The 27,405-nt window shown below is 47.3% G+C and overlaps 2 protein-coding genes and 2 long non-coding RNA genes across 5 annotated transcripts; 2 read left to right on the top strand and 2 right to left on the bottom strand.

Annotated features, from left to right (window-relative positions):
* The first annotated feature begins 109 nt into the window (after window positions 1-109).
* On the top strand, window positions 110-4,528 carry CCDC86 (coiled-coil domain containing 86). Its single transcript, XM_081201233.1, has 4 exons — window positions 110-422; window positions 916-1,045; window positions 2,087-2,161; window positions 3,956-4,528. The coding sequence occupies exons 1-4, from the start codon at window positions 190-192 to the stop codon at window positions 4,073-4,075; spliced, it is 558 nt and encodes a 185-aa protein (XP_081057359.1). The 5' UTR covers window positions 110-189; the 3' UTR covers window positions 4,076-4,528.
* Window positions 4,529-4,967: 439 nt separating this feature from the next.
* On the bottom strand, window positions 4,968-7,808 carry LOC308590971. The gene is made up of 2 exons (XR_014009979.1): window positions 7,670-7,808; window positions 4,968-7,465 (listed from the first exon to the last, which is right to left on the bottom strand). It is a non-coding gene; the product is annotated as an uncharacterized lncRNA (long non-coding RNA).
* LOC308590700 (acyl-coenzyme A amino acid N-acyltransferase 1-like) lies at window positions 7,752-12,641 on the top strand. Of its 2 annotated transcripts, XM_081200851.1 has the most exons (4): window positions 7,752-7,890; window positions 8,837-9,308; window positions 10,119-10,321; window positions 11,666-12,641. In XM_081200851.1, exons 2-4 carry the CDS (start codon window positions 8,846-8,848, stop codon window positions 12,260-12,262), a joined length of 1,263 nt encoding a protein of 420 aa, XP_081056977.1. In that variant the 5' UTR covers window positions 7,752-7,890; window positions 8,837-8,845; the 3' UTR covers window positions 12,263-12,641. The 2 variants fall into 2 exon arrangements, with proteins under 2 accessions (XP_081056977.1, XP_081056976.1); XM_081200850.1 differs by lacking the exon at window positions 7,752-7,890 and having other exon boundaries at window positions 8,238-9,308.
* LOC308590974 lies at window positions 12,534-18,483 on the bottom strand. The gene is made up of 2 exons (XR_014009980.1): window positions 17,830-18,483; window positions 12,534-15,947 (listed from the first exon to the last, which is right to left on the bottom strand). It is a non-coding gene; the product is annotated as an uncharacterized lncRNA (long non-coding RNA).
* Window positions 18,484-27,405: the final 8,922 nt, after the last annotated feature.

Genomic DNA, 27,405 nt, shown 5'->3' with positions numbered 1-27,405 from the left:
AATTGGCCAATTGCGGTCAGGTGGCTGTCTCCGCCCACGTTTCCCTCACGCGCCTGGGCGCAACAAACCACTCGCGTTGATCTACGCATATACTCGAGGACGAAACGTCATCCGAGGGGGACGTCCCTGTATTTCTCCCACGTGGAGGGAGGCAGAGCAGCGGTTTTCGGGGGATCCGGCGAGTAGGCTATGGCGGCGCTTGTTTCTGAAGCGGAGCCGCTGAGTGAGCAGCCCCCTCCCGATACTGACCGAGGTGAGCAGGTCCAGCAGCCCGGGAACGGCGAGGAAGCGGCCGCCTCGGTAGAAGCTGGACCAGGGAAACCGCAGGCAGCTGCCCCGGGCACGAAGCGGAAGGAGGCGCCCGCCATCCCCAGAGGAAAGCCGAAATCGGGGCGGGTATGGAAAGACACCGGCAAGAAGCGGTGAGAGTTTGATCTTCGCCTTTAGGCGGCGGGACCTTGTTTTGTGCTACTTACTGCGTTTGCGTATGGTGCAAACTGAAGGTTAACAAGCAAGTGGCGTGCAGTTAATTTTTGCTCTGATTTTGAAACAAATTTGACTCACAGATGGTTTGCAATGCTTAAATAAGCCCCCTCCAATCGTTTCCACAGAATAGTTCGATTGTTCTACACAGTGTCTTTGCCAGTCTGTGGAGAGCATGGCCTGCGAAGTGTGTAGCCCCGTCTGATGAACAGGAACTTAGAAACAAGCTTCACTTGAGTTTTTTGTTATCTATTTATTAAGCACCTTCTAAACAACCATATCAAGGCGATGCACGCTAAAAATAACTAAAAAGAGTTAAGAGCAAAAAAAAATAGTGTATATGTTTAAAGCCAAAGCCTATACATTTGAAGCCTTTGTATGGTTTTACGCTTATGGCAATGGTTGGTAATGGCTCCGTTTTCTCCTTGCTAGGTTTTCTCTCATGACTCTGGATAAGCCTTTGCGTACCTCCTGGGAACGCAAGATGAAGGAACGTCAGGAAAAGAAACTAGTCAAAGATTTTGCACGGCAGTTGGTGGAAGAAAAACGAAAGGAGCGTGAGGTGAGAGAAAATTGTGATATAAAGTGGTCTGTTGAATAATGGTTCCTAGGTCTGGAAGCAGGCAGGTGGCCTGTTCTGAATAGAGTCGGTCCCCTTCGAAAGAACAGGTGTGTCACCCAAGGATGTGCCTAGATTCATCTTTAACGCTGGAGACCCAAGTGTCTTAAGGAGTGCCCGCTCTGACTAGATCACCAGGTACTGCCATTCCTGGACCTGGGATAGACTTTTCACAGTAATACATGTTCTGATAACCTCTTAGATTACTGCAGTGTGTTGCATGCGGTGCTGCCCTTGAAGACAACATGAAAGCTACAGTTAGCATACAAGGCAACTCCCTGGTTATTAAGTGCAGCAGCTGACTGAAGCCATATGTGTACTGAAAGACTTGCACTGTCTTTCAAAATATTACTAATCTGAACTCAAAAGTTTTATTGATATCTTATCTTATAAAATTTAGGACCTAAATACTTAAAAGAGCACCTCCCCACTCCAGTATTGTCCTGCCCACAGGTTAAGATATTTGGATAAGCCCTTCATGTTCAAGGACTATCCATTATGCAATACTAAGTTAGAGGGTCTTCTTTGCTGTGACACATGTCCTCTCTTCTGGGCAGTGTTAGAAACTCAGGAATATAAGCTAATTTTCAGTGCCCTTAAACCTGGGTTACGGTCGCCACAACAGAATAAAAAGGTTAACTTTATTATTATTATTATTCATTTCATTTCTGTACTGCCTTATATTTTAAAATAAACTGCTTTGGGATTTTCCCCCAACACATTAAAACATCAAATAAAATAATCCAGAATAAAACAAATTCAAGCTTCAAGGAAAATATTTCAGATCCTCTAAGTGACATTTTGCTTTCCCCATTATTTGCCTATTTAATATATATAGCTGTCCCATAGCAGAAGTACTCTAGGAAGCCAGTGTGCTGTGGTGAATAGAGTGTTGGACTAGGACCTGGGAGATCAGGGTTCAGATTCCTACTGCTGTGGCTCTAAAATAATACATATAACTGGTTTCACTGTCTTCTCCTTCAGGAGAAAAAACTGCGAAGGGAAGAAAACTTAAGAAGACGACTGGAGAATGAGCGGAAGGCAGAGGTTGTGCAAGTGGTGAGTTTCCCCTTTTAAGTCCTTAGTTTTCTCTTGAAGAAGAAACTTGCCTTCTGTGAGAAGAGGAGCACTGCTGCAATAAACAGATCATTTGTTCTCTCCGTGTTGTGCTTAGCTTGATAGAAATGACATGTTAGACCATGCTTCCTAGTTGCCGCTAATCGAGGAGTGTTTAGGGGAGGTGTGGGCATGTTTTCATCTAACAAATATACAAAGTTTATCCAAACCCTCACTTACCCTAGGTTGAGTTTAGCCTAACACACTCGTTTTACGTATAAATCTGCTTAAACTAGGACGCCATTTTTGTTTCCAGTGAGAGTGAGCTAAGAGAGGTGTAGGCTAGAAATTGTCTTTGTGGTGGTTGGATGATGGAGAGGCTGCTTATTTCACCTTACAATTACTATATATCCACCACTTATTGAGCCAAGGCAACGCAGGATTTTTTTGCCCAATGTAGTAATGGAGATATAATGTTGTATAGCAAAATGGGTGATACTCTAGCCAGACTAATACCATGTGAATGTGGATGAAAATCTATAATCCTAGTTGCTGATCAATGCAAGAATGGGCTGGAGCCAAAATTTTGCAAGAATAGTATCTAATTCAGGAGTAGCCAATGTGGTGCCCTCCAGATGACTACGGCTCCTATCCTTGGGGTGCTGAAAGGACTTTGTTTCATAAATGGATCATTTTCCCCATTCTTAAAATCTGTGGATTGCAAGACTGACATGGACAGTTTCTGGGCTCACAAAGCACTTGCATCATCTTTCGGATGCCCATCTGAATACCTCTAGGTCCCAGGATTGCAAGGCCTGTTCAGGTTGTGTGGCTCAAACGTCATAAATTGTTTCCTTATCATGGTGCCTTTCAGGTCTAGGCAAATGGGCACAGCTTTTCTGGATGTGCAGTTTCATCTCTCAAGAGATGTCGTTGATCTGATGTTTTGCTTAAAACAGTCCTGTTTACAGCAGTTGGCCACCATATTTTGCTTTTCCTGACTGGCACCATTGCAGAGCTGCTTTCCAAAGATTCACTCATCGTTCTCTCATGCATACCAGTTATAATTGATCTATATTAAAAATAGTAATGTTCCGTCATGGTGTTCCATTGCGCTAGAAGCAGCTTAGTCATGCTGGCCACATGACCCGGAAAGCTGTCTGTGGACAAACACCAGCTCCCTCGGCCTGAAAGCAAGATGAGTGCCACAACCCGGTCGCCTTTGACTGGACTTAACTGTCCAGGGGTCCTTTACCTACCTTTTATTAGTAAGAATAATGATGTATTCACAAAATCTTCAGTCTCATGTTGTAAAACAATCTTGGACATAATATGGTGCGTGCCAAATGATAGATCAAGATTCTTTTGCAGCTCTCTGGATAATTTGAAGGCCGTCTCCAAAGATGCATGACCCCCAATTGTTTAGTGATATCACACATACCTTAAAAAACCCCTCCATCCATCCTAAATTATACTGATGAAATGAAGAGTGTGTATTGGAGGAGGGCAGGTGCATGGGAGAACTGTGAATTCAGTTCTGGTACTCAGGATTAATCTCCTGCACTCGTAATCCTTTCATTCAAAGTGTACTATATCTTTTGCCCTTGGTATTCTTGTTGGTGGATTTCTGGATCTAGTAAAAATCAAAGAATGTATCCCCAAGTCCAAAGTCTTGTCTATCCCTGTTCTGAAGCCTCTGGCGAGGATAGGAAACTTGTTCTTCCTGAGAGTTCTTAAGTCTCATATACAAGAGTGCTGGCAGCACCATTGTCATTTCTTTTCTGCTCCTTCCTTCAGATTCGGAATCCAGCAAAACTGAAGCGTGCAAAGAAGAAGCAATTGCGTCGCATTGAGAAGCGGGACACACTGGCATTGCTGCAGAAACGCCAAACGCAGCGCAAAGCAGCCAAGGAATGAGTCCGAGACGGGTCTCCCTCCCTACTCTCCGTAAATAGAAAATGGCTTCTTGAGATGCGCTGGCCAGATGCACTGCTGGTTTGCTCCCTGGCTTCTCTTGGCCCCGGAGATCAGATTCTTCCAGAGAAGGCTACATTGCATCCAGATGCCCCTTAGCTGAAGCCTCCCTTTTGCTTTTCTGTGGTGATGGCAAAGCAGAATCCTCCAGCGTGAAGTGCTTAGACGTCTTTTTAAAAACTAAACGTTCTCCAGGATAGCAGCAGACCCCAGACTTTATGAAATAGGGCAATGCCCTAAAGGGGTTTCTCTGAGGATTCGCAACTTCCAGACTGTAGGGTTATATATAAAAGATCATAAATAACCTGGTTGCTCTTGTAAAGGTATTCTTCTGGGTTAGGGATGGAATGGGACATTTGACTGGTTCTGCAGTTATTAAAACCATTGCTTTCTGGATTTATGCACCTGTGTGATATGTTAGCTTTGTGGTGTCAGACGACTTGACTGTCAAGGTTAGTGATGAAAGTCTCCTATCTGTATTTATATGGGGGGGGGCGCTTGTCTTTCATGGAAGCCCTCAGGCTTCAGCATTTTTTATTAATGGCACAAGTCACCCTAAAAACACGCTTTGTTTTTATTTTATCACATTGCTATCTTAAACTTTCTTAAACTTGAAGGAGATCAAGGCAGCTTATGTGGAACTTTTCTCCTCACAACAGCCATATTGGGCAGAATGGCTGGAAGATGGCCCATTGTCATCAAATGTGCTTCATGGCTAAATGGGTTTCAGCAGAGCAAAGGGTTACCTCAGTCTCCTGGTCTTGTCTAGCTATTGCAGCACACTGGCTCAAATCCAGAAGCTTTTTCTGTAAGCTTCTGAAGTAGGTAGTGATCCTTTTGTTGGGGGGGGGACCCAGGTTCTGATTAGCTGGGAACATTTTTAAGCTTCGGCATATTATTTGGCATACGTTCAACCAGGCTAAGACTCCAATCTAGCAAATCTCCTTATGAGCAGAGAAAGGGATGTGAACAAGAACTGTTGTACAAGCCTCCAGTTTCAGAAAGAGCTTGTTGTATGATTCTGCTGTTTTCAGAAAATAAGGGAGGGGAGTGGTTCAGTTTTTGTACACTGTATAACATGATCCTGATCTTGCCTGATGAAAAACTAAGGTTCATTCACCTGGACCAATGTCTCTGTCAATGATTACCCTGTACTTGGCTGCCCAACATGAAAAGTTGCAAATTAATTGCAGAGAGCAAAGTCTCATTTTTTACTGATCTGGGGCTTTGAATATCGACATGAGTTAGGTCTCAAGGAGAATTCGTGTGGAGCAGGGTGGAAATGGGCAGCCCCCTCCACTACTGAAAATATTGGGTTCTGAGGGACAAACAGCAGAGGTCCCACAATGCCCAATTTCCCCTACCTCCTGAAGGGACCTTTTTGCAACAGACCCAGAGTTGTCCAAAGCAGCAGCTCCTGAGCAGAAACTAGAGCAAAAATCATTTACAGCCCTTTCTAGGGGAAAACAGCTTTATCTTCCTCAAGTGTGAAATATCACAACATAAGCACACCTAAACGTAGCATGGAGTGCTCTTGTTTGAAGACTCCAGCCAGCCATGCCCCTTCCCAAGATTCTTCATTCCCTTCCCCCCTCCCTGGTTTTCATTTTTTGGAGGGGGGTGTTCCTCTCCCCATAGATAACCCCCTCCCCAAAAAAAATGTTTAACTTCTGTGAACCTTGGGGTTCTCTTTGTTTCCCAGAAGCCCTATAAAGCCCTCTGCTGAGAATAATAGTAACAAAAAATATGTCACTTTCCTCACAGAGTGACGACCCAAAGCAACTTACATTATTAAAACCAATTAAGAACATCTGATAAAAATATAAAAAAACAGCTACACAAATAAAAATGAGGATTTACAGATACCATCCCCACTCCAAAAGGCCACAATGTCTCACTTCAAACTAAGGTCCAAAAACCTGTGAAAAGAGAAAGTCTTTGTCTGATGCTTTAAAACAGTTAAAGACAGTGTCAAACATCCCTCATAGAGTTTGCTATTAGAGGGAATGATTTCCTCATCCAATACACCTTATAGTTGGCTAAAATATTATTTCTATTCAGAATGAACCATCTTACCAAAGAACAATATTGGAGAGGGGCAGAGTTAATGTTACATGTGAGCTATGTATTTTTCCACACAAAGAGTTCTCTACAGTTACAGGGGGAGAAGGCTCTGTGGTAGAGAATACACAACATCTTCACTCTATGACACAGCCTGTTAAAAAGCTCCAGAAAAACAATTTCATCAAAAGCCATTTATAGATCACCAAAATGACCCTGACCACTTTGAACTAAGTTCACACTGGCAAATGGGATTCAGTCACCCAGTTTAGATAAATTCCTTTGTAGTTCATTTGCAATTCCTTTTTGTTTTATACACCCTGAAAAATCTGGTCTCTTCAACAAACTTGGCTACCTACCTCACAGCTCCTCTGTAGCTCTATCATTTGCAAAATTAGAGGTCTGACTTTAACAGCAAATGGGATGCACAGAGTAGAAGTGCCCACCTTTTGCTTCTAGAATTGGACCTCCACCTCTTTTTTCTTGGGTGAGTGTGTTTACCACATGTGACACTGGGAGTTGCAAATCAAATTGCACGTTTGTATCTAAACTGCATATACAATTTCTTAGCCAGCAAGGTAAGCTTTCTAAATCAGGGTCAATAATGTTTAGAACAATCACATACCACCTCTCTACTGATGTTAGCTGTATTTTATTTATTTAATCAATTTCCATGCTGTCTCCCTGAGCTAGTTGACCTTTCAAGGCAGCTTATAGAATGGGGGTTTAAACATAGATAAACTTTATTTGCATTAGCCAACGGCCATAACAACATAAAACAAGCAATATATACAAATAAAATATATACAAATAAAAAAAGGCAGCAATGGCTAAAAAGGGCAATCAAATGGCCAAGATAGTTCAGATAGTGGCCCTTAATCTCATTGCACCCTCGATAAAGGAAGGATGGGGGTTAAATACTTTAAAATGCCATCTAGCTAACTGATAAATACAACAAACATGACAAAGTGAAGCTACCCATTTAAAAAGCACCGGCAGTTCACACAGAATCATTTCTCACACTGGCATGTACAAGGTGGGTCTTTTAAAAGAGGCCCCTGGAACATGTGTACTCTGTATCCACGGGGCCTCTTTCAAAGGACTCACCCTGTACATTTGTTTAGAGTTCTCTCAAAGGCCAGGGGAAGGACTGAAACAACCGGATGAGATGCAGAATCACTGCAGAATAGGAAGGGACCTCCAGGGTCATCTAGTCCAACCCCCTGCAATGCAGGGATGTCATCTAAAGCATACCATGACAGAAACAGCAATCTGGAAAACTAAAGGAAATAACTTTACACATTTTTGAGCCAAAGGCCATGAAAGCTGGAAATGTGGGGAGGACGGCTCATCTGGAGACTGGCGGTGAGGAGGGGCAGCTACCTCGCCACCCACCCCAATGCCCTGAATCCTCTCCTTGAGTAACACCAAGCAGCGCGGGTGTGGGAAGAGGTTTCACTTCTCGTACCGACTTGCCTCGCCTTATCTGTCCTCCTTTTGCTCCAGAGGGAGCCGCGCCAAGTCACGTGGCGCAGGACAGAGCAACTCCCCGCTTGGCGCCCGTTCACGGGATCGTGCCCTGCCCGGAGAGGCACTACCCTGGCGAGGATCCGACAAGGTACTGGGCACCTGCGGAGCAGCGAGAGAGAGGAGCTGGCGGCTGCAACTCCTCCGGGTCCTGAGCCATTCAAGTCGCGGTGAGTGCAGAACCCACCGTCCCCTGGGCGCGCGGGGAAAGGCGGGGAGGATTTGCAGACGCCTGGAGGGTAAGGAAGATCCGCTCGCCGCGCTCCCCCAAACCTTTGGCGGGCGGAGCGGGAAGCGGCGACCTCCCAGCCGGGCTTGTTGTGCAGCTCCCATCAGCCGTAGCCAGCACGGCCACAGCGACAGCGGGAAGCGAAGGCCCCGCTTCCAAGCGCAGCTTCGATTGCAAGCGTGCGCAGGCAGGCGGGCTTCTTGCAGCGCGCAAGTGAGCAAACCGTTCGGTGCATGGAGTTTCAGCTCCAAGGAAGAAAAGAACTTGGTTAAAAGCCTGTGTCAGCTGAGTTTTACTCAAAGTAGATGCATTGAAATTAATCAAGCTAACTTAGTCACGTCAATTAATTTCAGTGGGCCTGCTCTGTCTAAAACAGAGCTTTCCAAACTTTTCATGTTAGCGACACACTTTTTAGACATGCATCGTTTTGCAGCACAGTAATTCAGTTTTACTGGCAATCCACCGGGCTGCCTGCACCCTTTACCAGTCTCAGGAGGAGCGTGGGGAGCATTTGAACAACACACCCGCACACTGTAGCCGACAACACACTCATGTGTTGCAACACACAGTTTGGAAAGCTCTGGTGTAAAACTTGGCCGACTACCAAACTTGAACTAGGACAAGGTGGAGTCTTAATTTTCTCCTCAGCCATAAAGCTCACTGAATTATCTTCATCCAGTTGCTAAGCTCAGCCCAATCTACCTCACAAAGTTCAGAGGATAAAAGTGTGTGTGTAAAAGAGGAAAGGCAGGATATAAAGGAGAGAGCTTCAATCAGAAGTTAAGGGCAAGAATTGCCCTAGGGGAAGTAGGGAAGCTGAGCACCTCCTCCATTCGTTCTTACAGTTCCCAAGCTTACTGGAAATGTCACTGATTCACTTTCCTCAGGTTGCTGCCATGGCCTGCCTCACTGTCACCCCAAAAAGCTCACTAGCCGACTCACCCGTGTGGATTCGCGCCTCTGGCCTGGACCCTTCTCAGCTGGTAACCCTGCATGCATTGCTTACAGATGACATAGGAGAGAAGTTTCAATCCAGAGCCCACTTTCGGGCAAATCTGTCTGGGGAGGTGGACGTGAAGCAGGCGGCTGCTCTAGGCGGGGACTATGTAGGTGTTTGGCCCATGGGCCTCTTCTCCTCCCTGAAGCCAGAGAAAAAGTTCCGCAGGCTGATGAAACGCAACGTGACAGGCAGCCCTTTCCGCGTCCAGGTCAGCCTCTTTGGCTCTGTGGTATTAGTTCCTTCACCCAATGATGTACCACTGGCCACTTGCACTGTGGAGAGATGGTACGCAGCCCATGGAGTGGAACGTGTCCAGGTCAAAGAAGGCAAAGTTCGGGGCGCCCTTTTCTTGCCACCAGGTAAGAAAACTGATTTGTGCTTTCTCTCCCCTCCCGGGTGATTCACTACAATGAGGAATTGCCTAGCTCAGTGCCAGCCCACCCCTGTTTCACAACTTGTGGTGAAATGGGAATGGGCTACCCTCGCTGCTGTATCCCACCCCACTTCCGCTGTTGTCAGAACATCCCCACCACCACCTGCCAAACCCTGCGAGAGCCAGCACATTCCTCAAGGCATTGCCCCTCGTTTTTCCTGCCTCAGGGGCAGAGAAGATGAACTGGCAACACCACATACCATAATGCCTCTCTCTCACTAGCGACAGGGGGGCATTCCACCAGCAGTGGGGCAGGCAGGGTGAGGCAGATGCTTCACACCGCCCCATCAGTGGGCCTGCTGTGGCCTAGTGGGCTCAGTAGATGGTCTGTGAGCACTTAATGCATAGATGAACCTATGTGGGCTGGGGCTTCATCGGTACCTGGATGAGAGAGTCCTATTATACATTCTGGGTTATAAGAATAAAGAGAAGTCCCCCCCTCTCCTTTATCTCTTCACTTCATTTTCCTTCTTCCCACACATCTGTATGCAACTTTCCCATTTGTTTCTGAACCTTCCCTACAATTGTGCAGTCCTTCTCTTCCCTCATTGTGGGACACACATTGCTCACATGCCCAGGTTGCTTTTATTGTCCTCTCCAAGGTCACCCCCTTCCTTCATCCCACTCTGCATGGTCTCAGAGACCTCCAAAGGCAGGCAGGCAGGGAGGTTCTTATTCCAGACAATTACAAATACCTTCACTCATAGTTGCTCTCCCTTTCTTGGACTCTCTGCAGGGCCTGGGCCATTTCCAGGGGTGATTGACCTATTTGGTGGGTCTGGAGGTCTCATTGAGTTTCGAGCCGTCCTGCTGGCCAATAAAGGCTTTGCTGTTCTAGCTCTGGCTTTCTTTGGCTATGATGACCTCCCACAGACCCTGGAAGAAGTGGACCTGGAATATTTTGAGGAAGCATCCACACTACTCTTAAAACATCCCAAGGTGTGTCTGAGAGGGTATATTTTCTTCTATCTCATTACAAGGGCATTCTGTAGTGGGACAATAGAGATTAAAATATATCAGGAGTGAGGAACGTTTTTGGCCTGGCAGGCCAACTTTGACGGGCGAGCCACCTCTCAATCATCTGACATCATAATGATGTTAAGTGACTTGTAGGTGTGTGGTCCCACCCACCTGTCAAAACTGACCCACGAGGGTGCAGGAGAAGCCTGGATCCCCACAAGGAATGCACTGTCAAAGTGGCATCAAACAGGGTTCTGGAATATATAGTGATATGCACTTGATCAGACAAAGCTAGACTAACACAGGCATCACTAGGTAGTTCCCAGGTTTTGTACAATACAGTAGGATCTCCCAAGCATCATTTTGTCTTTGTATGGAATTGATCTGGCTAAAAACGGACACGCCTAAGACAGTGCACACGCACACACGCACACACACACACACACACACACACACACACATTTTGTGGGGGAATCTGACTGTGTATGGCAGAGGTGGGACACCTGTGGTCCTCCAGCTTGTTACCAGACTCGGTCTCCCATCAGCCAATGATCAGGTAGGACGTGAGCTGGAGCTCAGGTTAGATTGAAGGGGTAATTTCTCGCTAATTCCCCAGCCCTGCTGAAGAGGAAGCAATACATACAAGGGGAAGGAGCTGCAGAGAGGAAGCTGCTCATTAGCCTGGCAGGAGATCTCTGCTGAGCAGGACTGAGTTGTGTACAGTGGTGCCTCGCAAGACGAAAAGAATCCGTTCCCCATTGACGGATTAGAGGATTAGCGCTATTAGCGGCTTTTAGCGGCTTATCAGCTTATCGGATCAGCTGATAAGCGGCTTAGCGGCTTAGAAAAAGGGGGGGGAAAGGGGAAAAAACCCGCAGGAACTCGCAAGACATTGTCGTCTTGCGAAGCAAGCCCATAGGAGATTCGTTTTGCGAAGCACCTCCAAAACGGAAAACTCTTTCGTCTAGCGAGTTTTCTGTCTTGCGAGGCATTCGTCTTGCGGGGCACCACTGTATAAACCGTTTAGAAAGAGCTTGGCTGTAAGGAAGGGCACCACTAGGTAATATTCCACTATATTCAATGCTGTGTGAAAGGGCCCTAGTGCAGAAGGAGCCAGGTAGAAAGGGTTACATGCAGTCTGATGTACGATCCAGCATTCGGCCATCTCAGTCTACTAACTCACCCTGCACCATGTGGAGAATCACTCTTCCTTCTGAACAAACCCATTTATAGCCTTCCTTCTTGCAAAACTCTACTTGCATCTGCCTCTCATGCTGTTGATGAAATAGCTATGTGTGGTTCCCTCCCTCCTCCCCCCGCCAGGTCAGAGGCCCGGGCCTTGGAGTCGTTGGGCTGTCCAAAGGATCGGAAATCGCACTGGCCATGATTACCTTCTTAGACCAGATTGTGGCTGCTGTGTGCATCAATGGTGCCACAGGTATGAGAGGCGCATCACTTCGCTTTCGTGACGTCTATATCCCTGCGATCCCTTATGCTGTTGAGAAGGTTCTCATCACTGAAATGGGGACAATGTCCTCTTACCACGTCATGGAAGATCCTTTGGATGAAAGACATCACTCCTCTGCCATCCCTCTAGAGAAGGCCCAAGGGCCCGTGCTCTTTGTGGTGTCAGAAAGCGACCAAAGCCTAAACAGCAAGTTATTTGCTGAGGCGGCCATAGCCAGAGCAAAGCAGCATGGGAAAAGGAACTGTGCTTTGCTGTCGTATCCGGGGGCTGGGCACCTCCTAGAACCCCCCGGTTCCCCGCTTTGCTACTGCTCTGCTTTCCGGAGTACTCTCTTGCCTAACCAATGGGGAGGTGATGTGGAACTGCACGCCAAAGCCCAAGAGCACTCCTGGAAGGAGATCCAGAAGTTCCTCGAGCTTCATCTTGGCCCGGTTGGAAAGAGCAATTTCTAATAGCGGAAGGAAGGAAAGCCAGCTCAGGTGACGTATTCTAGTTCTCCAGACTTGATCCAATGAATCCGCCCACACACACGGAAGACCGTCAGAGTGAGAATATCCCTGTGACATGGTATTTCGAGAGCACTCAACAGAAAGACAATTGTGTGGCCAGAAGCCTGTGACAGTGTTAGGCCTCTGCGAACTGCATCCAGTCCTTTTGCCTGTCTCATGCTTCTTTGGGGGGGGGTGATTGGGGCCACTTTGCTACACTTGCTCATCTGTCAAATGGGGACAATAACCCCCCCCCCCCGTTCTGACTGATCTTAAGCACTTGGGTGAAAGGGACATTTCAAGCTCTGCAAAGCTAGCACATTAGAAATAAAATAAACCGCAACTACAAAACACAAAAGGTGATTGACAAGATCAAGGTGACAGGAAAAGGCACCAGATTCAAAAAAGCACTCACTTTTGACTACAAAGGAACAATGGGCACAGCACTTAACAGTGTGCTCCCAAATCTTCCTTCGCATCCCTGTCTTGAATTCAAGCTGGGCTGCAAAGGGTGGGGGGGGGAATCATTTTTCTTCTTGTTGGTAGTTTTAAACTAAGCTACCTCTGCAAAGGAAGGAAGGAAGAACTGGGAGCGCACTCCAGACTATTTCGTTTGAAGTTTTGTCAGGTGATTGGCAGGTGGGCAATCGGTCCAAGTAGCCCACGAGAGTGGGCTGCCACTCCCCAAACTTCTGAGGGCAGTGAAACTACCAAAAGGGCCCCCTCTGCTGCTCATAACACCCAAGATGATCCATGGGGAATATATGGAGCCATGCAAAGCAATCCTAACTATAAGAAGCTGGCTGAATTGGACAGCTAAGTAGATCATGGGTTTGGATTGGTCCCTAGGCCTGTATGTGGGCACACTAGCATAACTGACAGGTTCCTTTAGCTACAACTAAGGTGTTAGTGACAGAAAAACCATTTATCATGTTCCCATTGTGGCAGCCTCCTTAAAATTGTGCTGTATACAAAGAAACCAGCAAAGCTGAGGTTTCTCTTTCTGTCTGAAGTGTGTCTCTACATTTGCATACTTCTTTTTTTATAGAATGTGAACATCTGGATTTGGATCACAGATCATGCACTGAGTTATATGACAGCACCTGAAGACACCTCTTAAAATTAAAAGAATTATAGTGTTTTTCTTAAACCGCTGAAATTATGTAAATAATAATTTATGTACAGTTATTGGGAAATCATTTAGAATGAATTGAAAAAAATGTTTAAAATTGTTTTCCCAAAAAAACCAGAGTCCTTTCTGTTGGGGATAATTCAGACTGAAATTCCCAGGTGTCAGAAAAGGTTATTTATGTGTGCAACAACTGTGGTCCATGTTTTGCTAGCCCCCAAATGGAAAACAAGCGAGGTCCCAACCAAAGAAGAAGGGCAACTGAAGTTAACAGAATATGCACAATTTGCAGACTTTACATACAGAATAAGAGAACAAGAAGAACATATGTTTAAAGAATATTGGAAAATGTTTATTGAATATGTGGAAAATAATTGTGTACGGCTGAAAACGCTGGCACCATTAAGGTAAAGTCAGCAGTGTAAATAAGTTTTGATGGATGTGATAATGGAAAACTGATTGGTAGTTTTTGTAAAATATGCAGGGATATAAGATGTGTAAAATGAACTACGTAAAGAGAAGAGGGGAAGTCATTGGTATCTTAAGTATGTACACCCTTCTGCCATGTGGGGTGTCCCCATGGAAGAGCAGCTCTCACTTGGCTGTGTCCGAAGGAGATATAAGGTTGCCACACGGGCTCCTGTAGGTGCCAGCGTGCTCACTAGTGCTCACCAGTTGCAATTACATAATGCCTCAGCAATGGTACCAAATAGTATAGGAAATAGCCCTACTAGAAAAATTAACCAACAAACTGAAACTGACACCGAGACAAATAGAAGAAGACACCTTCACCCCGGTATGGCTCCCCTTTATCACATAAACAGCCCAATAAGACAACGACAAAAATTCACCAACAGCATACAAATCAATATGGCTAACCTGATCCAAAACACCCACCCACCCCACTCACACATGAAAACAAAAACCACCACAGCCAACCACAAATGAACAACCACACCCTAGGCCAACCCCAACCTCTCTCACCACCAGAGGAACACAAGCAAACAACAAAGAACCTGCACAAGCAACGCTGACACTAAACCCTACATATAGTAGGTAAAATAGAAACATCACCACCTGACCCCAACCCCACCCATCTCTCCCCCCTCCACCTCTTTCCCCCTTTTCTTCCTAATGTCTCAACAAATGAAAATGATTTGTAAAAATGTTACATGGGGTAGAGAGACATTGCAAACACTTTTGTAAATCAAGAAAATCTTTAATAAAAAAAATATCAAAATTACATAATGCCTCAGTAATCCCCTCAAAAATCAACAGGGCGCAAGAGATTGTTTGCACTGACTCATCTTCCCCTACCTTAAACACACACACCCTTAAACATGTGCACATTTCATTGGATGCCAGGATGTTCAGAACAGAGGTCAGGTTCAAAGAGCTTCCTTCTCTCTCTCTCTCTCTCTCTCTCTCTCTCTCTCTCTCTCTCTCTCCAAGCACGGTAGTGGCTGATGTAGGTACTTTTCCACTCTCCTCACCATTGATGGGAAGTGGAGGTTTGCTTGCATTTTTGTAACTGGTGCCCATAGTACGTTCTCTAAATTCCAATTGTGCACACTGGTTGAGAAAGACGGGTCACCTCTGCTGAATAATAAAAAAAAGTATCTACCAAGGCTCTGGCAAATTCTCTTCCCAATTAAGCACTACTTGTTTCAGTCAACCCACCCAAAAACAATTTCCAGCTCAGCCTTGCTCAGTAGAACCATTTCTGACCATTTTAGGAGCTTAGCAATACCAGAAAAGCCTGATAATTTTCAGAAGCCAGAACAAATCTGTGGCTACCTGTTGCACGCAAGGAGGAGGGACAAACGGCCAAGGCAGTAGCGAAAATGACTTGGCAAAGAGTAGCTACTGTCCGCATGTGTTGGCACTGTACAATGTACTGCTGCTATCTATGTGCAAATATCTGCTGCAGGCTACCAACACTAGACTGTTAATTACATGGAGCCTTGAGGTGAACTATAGTAGATAACGGAAGAACAAGGATAAACAAACCCCATGAAACCCTTCTCCTCTAGTGAATGGCAAAGAGCAACACCCCATTTTTTAACATGCCACCTTTGGTGATCTTATTCATATTCATAACAACATGCAGCCTCTCTAAGTCTGAAGTCACAAGCGTATACATTTTGTGTGCACAGTCAAATGCGTTGACTGTACATGTGCCAATTTTGCCGTGTGCAGCTACAAAGTATTCCCAGTGTGGGTGATTAGCATGCCAGTGATGAACAAGCTTGCAAGAGAATTTGATTCTGATGGAACAGTGATGAATTATGCTTCAGTCTTAATAAGATGCAGGGTTCCTTCTTTGAAGGCATACCATTTTCAGATTTAATTCAGTTTGCAGAGATTGCACAGTCTTTTCAAAGATGTACAAACAAATGGCTTCCCCCAGGGATGACTTGAATCTTAGGCAAGCATTAGCAACTGGAAAAAGTAAAGATGGAATGCAGAGCAGTGCTGATGAAGAGTGTCAGTGAATTATGGGATATAGGAAAGACGATACTGTATGGTGGATAAAGAGAAAACAAATCAAAGAGTGAGAATATGCAAGATTTAAGTCCCACACTAAAAACACCCATAATGATGACATCTTCTGTTTAAAATGCAAGCAAGTCATTGGCAACAGGTTTTCTCCCCAGCCTCCACCTTATCTTTTCTGCAAATTAAATGGGGCAGCAGGGCTGTCATTTTGGTACCATTATATGGATGCTGTTTTGCATTTATACAGTTTTCATTTATTGTTTCAAATAAAGCTAAGAGCTGTGATTCCTGCACTGCAGGGGGTTGGACTAGATGACCCTCAGGGTCCCTTCCAAATCTTCAGTTCTTTGATTCTGTGACACCCAGGTTGCAGTCGTAATCCTGTTTACCAGAACCTCAGTCCCATTGAATTTAGTGGGACTTACACCCATAGGATTGTACTATTAATAGTTGTTGACTAGCAACTACTGCTTTAATTTGTACAGTTGTGCCTCGCAAGACAAAAATAATTCGTTCCGCGAGTCTTTTCGTCTTGCGAAGGCACGGTCCATTGCAACTGCGCCTCTTCAAGCGGCTTTAAAAAAAAAGCGCAAGACGTTTTCGTCTTGCGAAGCAAGCCCATAGGGAAATTCGTCTAGCGAAGCAATGCAAAACTGAAAAACCCTTTCGTCTAGTGAGTTTTTCGTCTTGCGAGGCATTCGTCTTGCGGGGCACCACTGTACTTTAAAGAGTTTTCATCCCCAGTCATATCTGAAGTATCAGGCATTTAACTGAGGGTTAGCATTTCCCTTTTTTGTCCACTAGATGCCCCCAGGGAGCTGATTTTTGCAGCAGCAATGCTGTTTGCTAGCTTTTCTTATGATCAAAAGGACAAAAGGACTTGGTGCTGACGTATTTGAAACATTCAGCTAAAAGGTTAAAAGGTAAAGGACCCCTGGATGGTTAAGTCCATTAAAAGGTGACTATGGGGTGTGGTGCTCATCTCACTTTCAGGCCAAGGGAGCTGGCATTTACTGCCCGTCATGTGGCCAGCATGACTAAACCACTTCTGGTGCAACAGAGCGCACGGAAACGCCATTTACCTTCCTGCCACAGCGGTATCTATTTATCTACTTGCACTGGTGTGCTTTCAAACTGCTAGGTTGGCAGGAGCTGGGGCAGAGCAACGGGAGCGCACCGCATTGCGGGAATTCAAACCACCAACCTTCCTATCAGCGAACCCAAGAGGCTCAGTGGTTTAGAGTACAGCGCCACCTGCTCCCTTCCAAATTTGTTTTTCAAATAAAAGACAATCATTATGACAGTTTTGTTTTGTGGAACTGTGGTCTTTATCAAAGAAATAATCACTAAAATAATGATTGCATCCAGTGCTATCTTTCTAGAAAAAGAGGTGCTGGAACTTAACATGCACACCTCCCTTGTTCTCTTAGAATGGCAGTGGGGCATGTCTGAGAGGTGCTGGAACTGAGTTCTGGTGAGTTCCAGCTGAAAAAAAGCCCTGATTGCATCCTATATCACAGCTAGAGCACAGCCTGATGTACATGCACACAGAAAGCACTATAATCTCCCCCACAAAGTGTCAATTGTATATTCTCATGTCGCTTACAGAGGAAGAGTAATAATGGGTGAGGGAGCCCTAAAAGCCACAGTTGGGAAGTACCCTTGACTCTGGACAACGCGAGCTTCCATAAATGTGCCACCAAACTGCCCTGAATTCCCTGTTAAGCACACACTTTCATGTGTTGACCCTTTAATTGACTTTGGGAAGTGTCTTTGTGCAAAACTAGCATAACCCTGGAGGACCAGAACAGTATATTTCCAACCCAGATCCTTTGATAGCTTTGCAGAAATATGGAGAGGTTGCTCTTTTTAATGTGAAATTGTGTGACGAGCGATTGCATACCGTCATAGAATGTCCGCTGCTACTCTTGTTACTGAAATGAAAAGGGAGAAAAAAGATGAACTGAAAACATGCTCCTAATAAGATGGTACATATTAGAAAGGATTTTATTTCTGCAGCACCTTCTTCCAAGAGAATTTCTAACTGTTACTACTCACCTCAAAGTCTCACAGCCTGACCCCAGTATGTTTGATCTTGGCGTTGTAAGCAGATATGCAACCTTTTTCCAAGCACAATGTTTTATTGATTGATGATGATGATAAACACAAACACATTTTAATGGTGATCAGTATTCTGTCTCAGTATGCACTGGCATTGCCTTTAAAGGACAAGACTGGTAGAGAGGTTTTAAAGCAGAAGTTGGCTGGCCATCTGTCATGGATGCTTTAGCCGAGATTCCTGCACTGCAGGGGGTTGGGCTAGATGACCCTCAGGGTCCCTTCCAACTCTACAATTCTATGAAAATGTGAATAATTAAAAGAGTTTAATTAATGCCAGGGTATTGTTAGGGAGCGGTTCAGGGGGCTTCACATTTCTCACACAAACACATACATTTTTATTAAAACTTGAAAAAATTATGTTGGTTATAGAGAGGCTCTGAAAACCAGTCTAAATCTGCCTCTGTACATATAAATTAGTATATGCAAATATTGTTCAGATTTGTGTTGTGAGACTCTGGGTGTTATGTACTGAGTTGACTAGGATCCAAACTGCAGCAGTCTGATTGGTCCTAGAACAATAGGATCCAAATTGCAGCAGTCTGATTGGTCCTAGAACAATAGGATTCAGAATGCAGCAGTCTGATTGGTCCAAGAACCACCCAATCATGCTCCAGATATAAGTGAATCCACAACCTGATCGGCTTACAGTAGAATTCCAGAATTAACCAATCATGTGCAGCCCATTGTGTAAATAATGTATATAAGCAGATACTTTGAGGGGACTTTCATTCATTCCTCCTCACCACTATGAGCTGAATAAAGAGCACGAAATCACTTTGCGACTCTGAGTATATTTCACTGGCGACGAGGATGGGATCCCGCTGAGCTGACTGCCACACGCAGCACCGCCACCTGACGCACCGCTGCCTCGCACCGTGTATCCAGGCTTCAGCTCCGGGACACAAGGAACTCAGAATGGCAACCAACAGCAGCTTCTCGCCGTTCAACCCAGCATCTGGAGACTGGGAAGCGTACGCCTCCCGTTTCACCTTCCTTCTAGAAGCCAAAGGGGTCACCGATGAAGAAGACGCCAAGAAGAGGGCAATATTCTTCAGCATCTGCGGAGAGGAGACATTTGAAATCGCCCGGGCTCTCCTTGCACCTGAAGACGTCGCTACTGTTCCATACAAAACAATAATGGAACAGCTGAAGGGGCACTTTTCGCCACAGCCCTCAGTTGTGGCTCGTCGAAATGCCTTCTACACAAAGCGGCAAGCCCCTGGGGAAACCATAACTGGGTTTGTGACCTCTCTCCGCCAAGCTGCCCGGTTCTGCAACTTCTCAGAGCTGGAGAACATGCTTCGTGACCGCCTCGTCGGTGGCCTGAAGGATGAGAAGCTGCAACGACGCCTCTACGCCAAGAAGGACCTAACGTTCCAGGTCGCTCTGGAGGAGGCCCTGGCAACGGAAGCTGCCGAGAGGTCGACGCAAGAGGCACGGCCGAGCCTGCCACCCCAACCGAGGGTCCACCATGAAGACCTCACCGACGACTCAGGATCTGACAGGGAGGAGGTGCACCGAGTACAGCAGCGCACTCAAGCAGCCCACATACCACAGCTGCCTCGACGAGAAGGAGGGAACTGTGCAAGCTGCGGGGAAAGTCACGAGAGGAGGACCTGCCGTTTCCGCAACGCAGAGTGCAGGCAGTGCAGAAAATTGGGACACATCACCCGGGTGTGTCGAGCTCGGCCCACCCAATGCCAGGCATCAGATGACCAATCCAAGAGCCCCAGGTCCCGGGGCCCAACGCACCAAGGCAACTCTACGGAGCTCACGGACTTCCAGGTATACCAGTTGCCCCACCCCAATGTAGAGAAAATTTATGTAGAGGTACAGATAGAGGGGGCCCCATGCCGCATGGAGCTTCACACGGGTTCAACTCTATCCATAATCTCGGCAAGGACCTTAAGGAAACTGTGTCCTACTGGGGGTCCCAAACTCAGGCCGGCCCCATTCACCCTCCGGGACTTCCAGAAACGTAAGGTCCCCACAATGGGGGTGGGGACCTTCAGGGTGCAATACTGAGGGCGGACGCGGCAACTGGACTTGCTCGTGGTCAAGGGCCCCTACATTAGCTTACTGGGATTGGCATGGTTTGGACCACTGGGGCTAGCCATCACCGGGGTGAACCACACTACCTTACAAGTGGACGTGGACGCCATCTGCAAGGAATTTCCAGGGGTTTTTGATGGGAAATTGGGACAGTATACGGCCCCCCCATTGCTCTACAGCTTGACCCCGCAGTACGACCGGTCAGGCTTAAGGCCCGCCGGGTCCCGTTCGCCCTGAAACCCCGTATAGACGAGGAATTGGACCGGCTCGTGGAGCAAGGAGTGCTGGAGCCAGTGCCTAATGCCCCCTGGGAAACCCCAATCGTCTCACCCGTCAAGCCTAATGGTTCGGTCCGCATCTGCGCAGACTACAAATGTACCATAAACAAGGCCCTCACGGCCCATGCATACCCAGTGCCAGTGGTCAGCCATGTCCTTGCCACCCTGGCTGGGTCGAAAATTTTTGGCAAGCTGGACTTGGCCCAAGCATATCAACAGCTGCCAGTAGATGAGGCCACAGCAGAGGCACAGACGATTGTGACGCACAGAGGAGCATTCAGGGTAAAGCGGCTGCAATTCGGTGTCAGTGTGGCACCAGGCACATTCCAGAATCTAATGGACTCGCTCCTTAAAGGGATTCCTGGCGTCACCCCCTTCTTCGATGATGTGCTGATTGCCGGGCCCACACCAGAGGAGTTTGAGGACCGCCTCCGCACCGTTCTGCACCGTTTCCAGACGGCGGGTCTCAAGGTGAAGCGGGAAAAATGTCTACTAGGAGTGCCTCAGGTGGACTTTCTGGGATTTATGGTGGACGCAGAAGGGGTCCACCCGACTGGGGACAAGGTACGGGCCATTTGTGATGCCCCAGCGCCCAAGAGCAAGACTGAACTTCAGGCCTTCTTGGGACTATTGAACTTTTACCATTCCTTCCTTCCCCACAAGGCAGCGGTAGCAGAGCCCCTACACAGACTCCTGGACAAGCGGGCCACTTGGGTGTGGGGCCAGCGCCAGGAGGCTGCATTCCAGGCAGTCAAGGACTTGCTTGTCTCAAACTCGGTCTTGGCACACTTCGACGAGAGGCTGCCAGTGGTGCTAGCATGCGACGCCTCGCCCTATGGCATTGGCGCTGTCCTGGGACACCAACTCCCGGATGGAAGAGAGGTACCGGTGGCATACTTTTCCCAGACACTCAACGCAACCGAGCGGAACTACTCGCAAATAGACAAGGAGGGTCTGGCAATCGTGAAGGGAGTAAAAAAATTCCATGATTTCTTGTACGGGCGGCCCTTCACCGTGGTGACTGACCACAAGCCGTTGCTTGGCTTATTTGCCCCCCGAAAAGCAGACCCCCCAAGTGCTGTCTCCTCGCGTCCTCAGGTGGTCAATTTTCCTTGCCAGCTACCAGTATGCACTGATTCACCGCCCGGGGAAGGCAATGGGCCATGCGGACGCCCTCAGCAGGCTACCACTACCGGAAACAGGCCCCGACCCAGCACCTGCACAAGAGGTTATGAGCCTGGAGCTGCTTCCCGACCGCCCCATTCAGGCACAAGAAGTTGCATACCATTCCAAGAAAGATAGGGTCATCTCCCGGGTCCTGGACTGGGTGTGGAGGGGATGGCCCAGCAGCAGCCCTGGGCCAGAATTCACTGGCTACACAACCCACAAACATGAACTGTCGGCCCACAAGGGGTGCCTGTTATGGGGAAGCAGGGTCGTTGTTCCCCAGCCCCTCCGCAAAAGGGTCCTCACAGCCCTACACGAGACACACCCAGGGGTAGTAAGAATGAAGGCCCTTGCCAGAAGTTATGTGTGGTGGCCAGGGATCGACGGAGAGATAGAGGCCTGGGTCAAACACTGCCAGGCCTGCCAAGAATCCCGCCCAGATCCCCCAAGGGCCCCAGTCCAGTCCTGGGAGTCCGCCCGAGCACCATGGTCATGCCTGCATGTGGACTTCGCTGGCCCCTTTCAGGGGAAAACATTCTTCATAGTGGTGGACTCCTACACCAAATGGCTGGAAGTCGCACTGGTACCGTCCACTTCTACATCCGCAGCCATCCGGGTACTACGCAGGCTGTTTGCAACCCACGGGCTCCCTGACACTCTCGTCTCAGACAATGGGACTGCATTTACGTCAGGAGAATTCCAAACCTTCACAGCGCAGAACGCCATCCGCCACATCCGTTCGGCGCCATTCCACCCTGCCACCAATGGCCAAGCAGAACGCATGGTGCGGACCACCAAGGACACCCTTCGCCGCATGATGCAAGGGGATTGGGAGTACCGCCTTGCCACATTCCTCTTAGCACAGCACAGCACCCCCAGCTCAACGACTGGCCAGAGCCCCGCTGAACTACTAATGGGTCGGCGCCTTGCAATCAGATTGGACCGCCTTCACCCCGATAGAGCTCAGGATGAGGTAGTGGTGGGGGAAGGCAGGAACCCCCGGACCTTCGAGGCCCAGGACCCAGTGTACGCAAAGAATTTTGGGGCAGGCCCAGCATGGGTACCCGCCACAGTCACCAGGGTCACTGGCCCTGTGTCGTACGAGGTGCTAACGGATGGGGGGCAATGCTGGCGCCGCCACTGCGACCAGATATGGCGACGATTCCCAGGAGAAAACCAGGAGGAGGAAAGGTTAGAGGAGTCCCAAGGGAACAGAGGGGCGGTGAGGCCCATAGAACAGGAGGGGCCAGCAGGAGAGGCAGAACCAGTAAATACAGAGAGGACCCGCGAGGCCGAAAGGACACCGGAACCAGAACCACGACTGAGCGAGCCGGTTGCGCCAAACCAAACAGGCCCATCACAGCCAGCATCCTTGGAACACGAGCCAGAACCTGAACCCCGGACCAGGGAACACCACAGGCCGCAACGCACACGTAGGCCGCCGGCGTACCTCGAGGACTATGAATGCGACCTCCCGGGCAGGACTGGAACTTAGAGGGGAGGGGTGTTATGTTCTGAGTTGACTAGGATCCAAACTGCAGCAGTCTGATTGGTCCTAGAACAATGCAGCAGTATGATTGGTTGGCAGGAACCACCCAATCATGCTCCAGATATAAGTGAATCCACAACCTGATTGGCTTACAGTAGAATTCCAGAATTAACCAATCATGTGCAGCCCATTGTGTAAATAATGTATATAAGCAGATACTTTGAGGGGGCTTTCATTCATTCCTCCTCACCACTATGAGCTGAATAAAGAGCACGAAATCACTTTGCGACTCTGAGTATATTTCACTGCCCTAAGTGTTTTAAGAACCAGACAACATCCCTGCCTTCGGTCCTGCCACTTCCATAGCAGAGGCACATCACTGGCTCCAGGAATGTCCTCAAAGGCAAAACAAGGACTATTCGGTTAATAGAACCTCACACTACAACATGAATGAATGAAAGGAGGACATCCCAAACAATCATCAAATGAGCGGAGTCTGCTGTGTTTTCTGACAGTACTTGCTTTTGGATTTAAGCAGTGCGGGTTCAAGGGAAAGAACCAAGCTTCACTCGAAAACCTATTATAAGCCACATTCTGTGGAAAAGTGTAAAATGGTGGGGAATCTCAGAATAAAATTGGTTTGGCAAACCTATTTTCCCATCAGGGTTCCATTGTCTTTATCTGCTGTGTAACAGTAAGGGGTGCAACAGAAGAAGCTTTAACCAATGTGTGTGGGGGGGGGTTTGGGGGGAGGGGTATAGGTAAAGCTCCTGCTTCCCCATTCCCACATCCCTTAAAGACACAAGAGTCCTGCCAGGAAGGGCAAGGATGAAATCTCAAAAAGAAGAGTGAAGCAGAAGGAAAGAGGTGAAGGAAGAACAAGGGGCAAAAGATAAAAACAGAAGGGCAATCAGGTGGATGGAAAATTAGGAAAGGGCAGCTATCACCTGGGAACTCTTGATATAGGACCCATTATATTCAGTGAGATCGATTGAGTCCCAAGTACATAAGTGTTCACAGGACTTGAACCATCCTCGTCTCCTTCTCTTTGCATGTCGTGTTTTCTTTTGGGGAGTTTTTTTGGAGGGGGTGGGGCTTGCAAGCTGGTGTATAGGGACTGTCTTGTTTTGACTGTCTGAAGGCTGGTCTGGGAGCTTTTTTGGATGAAGAGGGGGGTACAAATGTGACAAAAAAAGGGGGGGAAGAACAAGTCTTTCTCGATTTCTGCTGCCTCGTGTCCATTCAGAGCAAGTGGAAGAGAGATTACTGTTGGGAGAGCAGAGGCGTTTTCTCTTTTGGCCGGGTTTTGCACTTTTGACCCGGTCCCCTATTAATTCCCTGCGGGTAGCTCCCCAGGTGCAGGCTCTGCTCCCTGATGAGTTCTTGCTTCAGCCAGCCCACCTCCACTGACCCTATATAATGCCAGCGTCCTCACCAGCTTTCCTCCTATGGGGAGGGGCTGCCAAGGCTCTGCTTCTGTTTTTCTTTGGTTGCTGCAGCCATGGACTGGGGCTTCAGAGATTTGGGGGGGTTAGCAATCTTGTTGATTCTGGGGCTGTGCCAAGGGCAAGGTGACGTTTGGAGGGTGGGCTCCTTACCCTCCCCATATCATTACAACTGTGGGGAGTACAGCATGCAGCTGCTTGTGTTTCCTAGCCCAGGCCGAGATGTCCGCTTTAAAGTTGTGGGTAAGGAAGGCTCTCTTTCCTCTTGAAGAAAGAATAAGTCTGGTCTGTTAGAAAGAAGGGGGGTGGGTCAGGTGTGTGTGTTTGTTGGGGCATGAAATATAGGGGAACTTCTTGAAACGTTATCTGGGCTCCTCAGTGGGGTCCCACTGTGCCTCCCTTGGTGTCTGCCAAGTCTCCCGCCACTCTCAATTTATTTTTATTATGTCTTCATTGTGAGGGTTTGGAAAGGTTATTTGGTGGAATGGCTGCCTGCATTTTTGTTTGATTTGTTTTGAGGTGTGTGTAGGTGTCTTCCACTTTGGGGAGAGTTTCTCCAGCGTTGCCAGTCTTTCCTCTGAAATGGGCATTTTTTTGTGGTGCCCACAACAGTTCCTTGGCTTCTCAAATGTGTCTCTGGGTCTTAAAAGGTTGGAGTGGTAGGACCCCTGCTTTATGCTTACCTATGGCAGAATGGTTCTTTGGAAGGTGGATGCCAAACTGCAGGTCTCTGTATGTTCTTTGTTAGTACTGACCAGGGAGAGGGGATTCAGTAACCTCTCAAAGGAAGAGGTCACAGGGAAGCAGAGGTATGTAGTTGCCCTCTTATTCTGGTCGTCTAAATGACCAAGAAAAAAGATTTCTGGCAAGCTATAGAAGCTGCAGGCTTTTAGCTCCCATTAAATCCCACAGTACTATTTTTTTTAAAATGCTGCAGCAGCTGCCTTGCTCAGCTGTATTTAAAGCTGTGTTGCTTCAGTGGAGCACTTCAGAATCCCCCACACTCCTTGTAATGGGAGTGATGCTCCTTGCCAGGCACCTCCTTTGTGTTAGGCTGCGACAGCTTTGTGGCAATGGCAGCTTTTCTCTTGCATGGTTTTGGATATCCATATCTAGAATGAGAAGGTTTAGTTTAGTTGAAGAAAATGCTCAAAGCTGTGAAACTGGAGAGGCCACGGGGAGAGTTGCAGTTCCTGTACGTGTGGCTAGAGCTAAGGCTTGGAGGGCGTGGTGGTGAGAATAGAAACTCAAAGAACGGCAAACATTCTCCCCAAACTAGGCTTTATTAAAAAGCTTGTTTTAAGACAATTGTTCTACTTGTTAAAAAAATTAGGAGACTTAACAGGATAATTTAGGCTCTATCTGCACTTCCCATTTAAAGCAGCAGTATGCCACTTTAAACAGCCATGGCTTCTTCCCCCAAAGAATCCTGGGAGCTGTAGTTTAAGGGCATGTAGAGTTAAGGTACCCCCTAGTCCCATCAGAGTTAAAATTTCCAGAGTTCTCTGTGAAGAAGGATTGATCAACTACTCTGTGAACTGTAGCTCTGGAAGGGTCTCCAAGCAACTCTCAGCACGCTTAATTACAGTTCCTAGTATTCTTTGGAGGATGGGAAGCAGTATGATTCTGCTTTAAATGTATGGTGTGAATGTGGCCTTAGTCTGGCATCTGATTAAGCCTGCAATTGTTGGCACATATGAATTCCAGCAGAGTCCCCTCTCAAGTTAACAGGCATATTAACTATTGTAAAATGTTTTTCCTTGGTCCTATGGGGAATACTCACTGAAAGAATTGCAGCAGTAATGAACATGTTGGTCTAGCACAAGCACCCCAAAACCTGCCCTCCAGATGTTTTGGGACTACAATTCCCATCATCCCTGACCACTGGTCCTGTTAGCTAGGGATGGTGGGAGTTGTAGTCCCAAAACATCTGGAGGGCTGAGTTTGGGGGTGCCTGGTCTAGCACCTGTTGTTGGAGGCGTAGCTCTTGAATTGGCCTTATTATTGGATATCAAAGCAAGTGAAAAGTTCACATTCTTTGTGTGTGTTTCAGGCACTAACTGATAATAAGGGACACACATCTGAAGAACTTTAGAAGTCTTAACCAATGCAAATAAGTTTTCTTGAGCTGTTGCATCTCTTGGTGGCTAATGAATTAACCTCTCATCAACAGATGAGTTTGGGATAGCCTTTGAAGTTTCGAATTGCTCAATCTGCCGCCACTGGATCACATCTAATGGGGCTATTGCTTTCTCTGCTGGCTACGGTGGCTGTCACGTACTAAATAAGGTGAGGCTCTTCTGGATTTTGTGTTGCAGGCTTCCCTGGAAACCCTATACTGCATGGCCAACATTGTCATTCTGAATAACGCAATATAATTTTATATGGACATCTGGATTGTGCCCTTAAGACCTCAGGGGAATTGTATAAGCAGCCCTTCTGAGAGCATGTTTAGGGTTCTGTTGTTTAGTCGTTTAGTCATGTCCGACTCTTCGTGACCCCATGGACCAGAGCACGCCAGGCACTCCTGTGCCTCCCGCAGTTTGGTCAGACTCATGTTTGTAGCTTCGAGAACACTGTCCAACCATCTCATCCTCTGTCGTCCCCTTCTCCTTGTGCCCTCCATCTTTCCCAACATCAGGGTCTTTTCCAGGGAGTCTTCTCTTCTCATGAGGTGGCCAAAGTATTGGAGTCTCAGCTTCACGATCTGTCCTTCCAGTGAGCACTCAGGGCTGATTTCCTTAAGAATGGATAGGTTTGATCTTCTTGCAGTCCATGGGACTCTCAAGAGTCTCCTCCAGCACCTTAGTTCAAAAGCATCAATTCTTCGGCGATCAGCCTTCTTTATGGTCCAGCTCTCACTTCCATACATCACTACTGGGAAAACCATGGCTTTAACTATACGGACCTTTGTTGGCAAGGTGATG

Source organism: Podarcis bocagei, assembly GCF_964188305.1.
Source record: "Podarcis bocagei genome assembly, chromosome: 1".
Lineage (NCBI taxonomy): Eukaryota > Metazoa > Chordata > Lepidosauria > Squamata > Lacertidae > Podarcis > Podarcis bocagei.
This window is presented reverse-complemented; position numbering and strand designations above follow the sequence as displayed.

Bases quoted from the DNA above. Each gene is read 5' to 3' on its own strand.
- CCDC86 (XM_081201233.1), top strand. From the start codon at position 190: ATGGCGGCGCTTGTTTCTGAAGCGGAGCCGCTGAGTGAGCAGCCCCCT. The intron at 1,046-2,086 runs GTGAGAGAAAAT...CTTCTCCTTCAG, and splicing joins AAAAACGAAAGGAGCGTGAG to GAGAAAAAACTGCGAAGGGA. The intron at 2,162-3,955 runs GTGAGTTTCCCC...TCCTTCCTTCAG, and splicing joins AGGCAGAGGTTGTGCAAGTG to ATTCGGAATCCAGCAAAACT.
- LOC308590700 (XM_081200850.1), top strand. From the start codon at position 8,813: ATGTCACTGATTCACTTTCCTCAGGTTGCTGCCATGGCCTGCCTCACT. The intron at 9,309-10,118 runs GTAAGAAAACTG...GACTCTCTGCAG, and splicing joins CGCCCTTTTCTTGCCACCAG to GGCCTGGGCCATTTCCAGGG. The intron at 10,322-11,665 runs GTGTGTCTGAGA...TCCCCCCGCCAG, and splicing joins TACTCTTAAAACATCCCAAG to GTCAGAGGCCCGGGCCTTGG.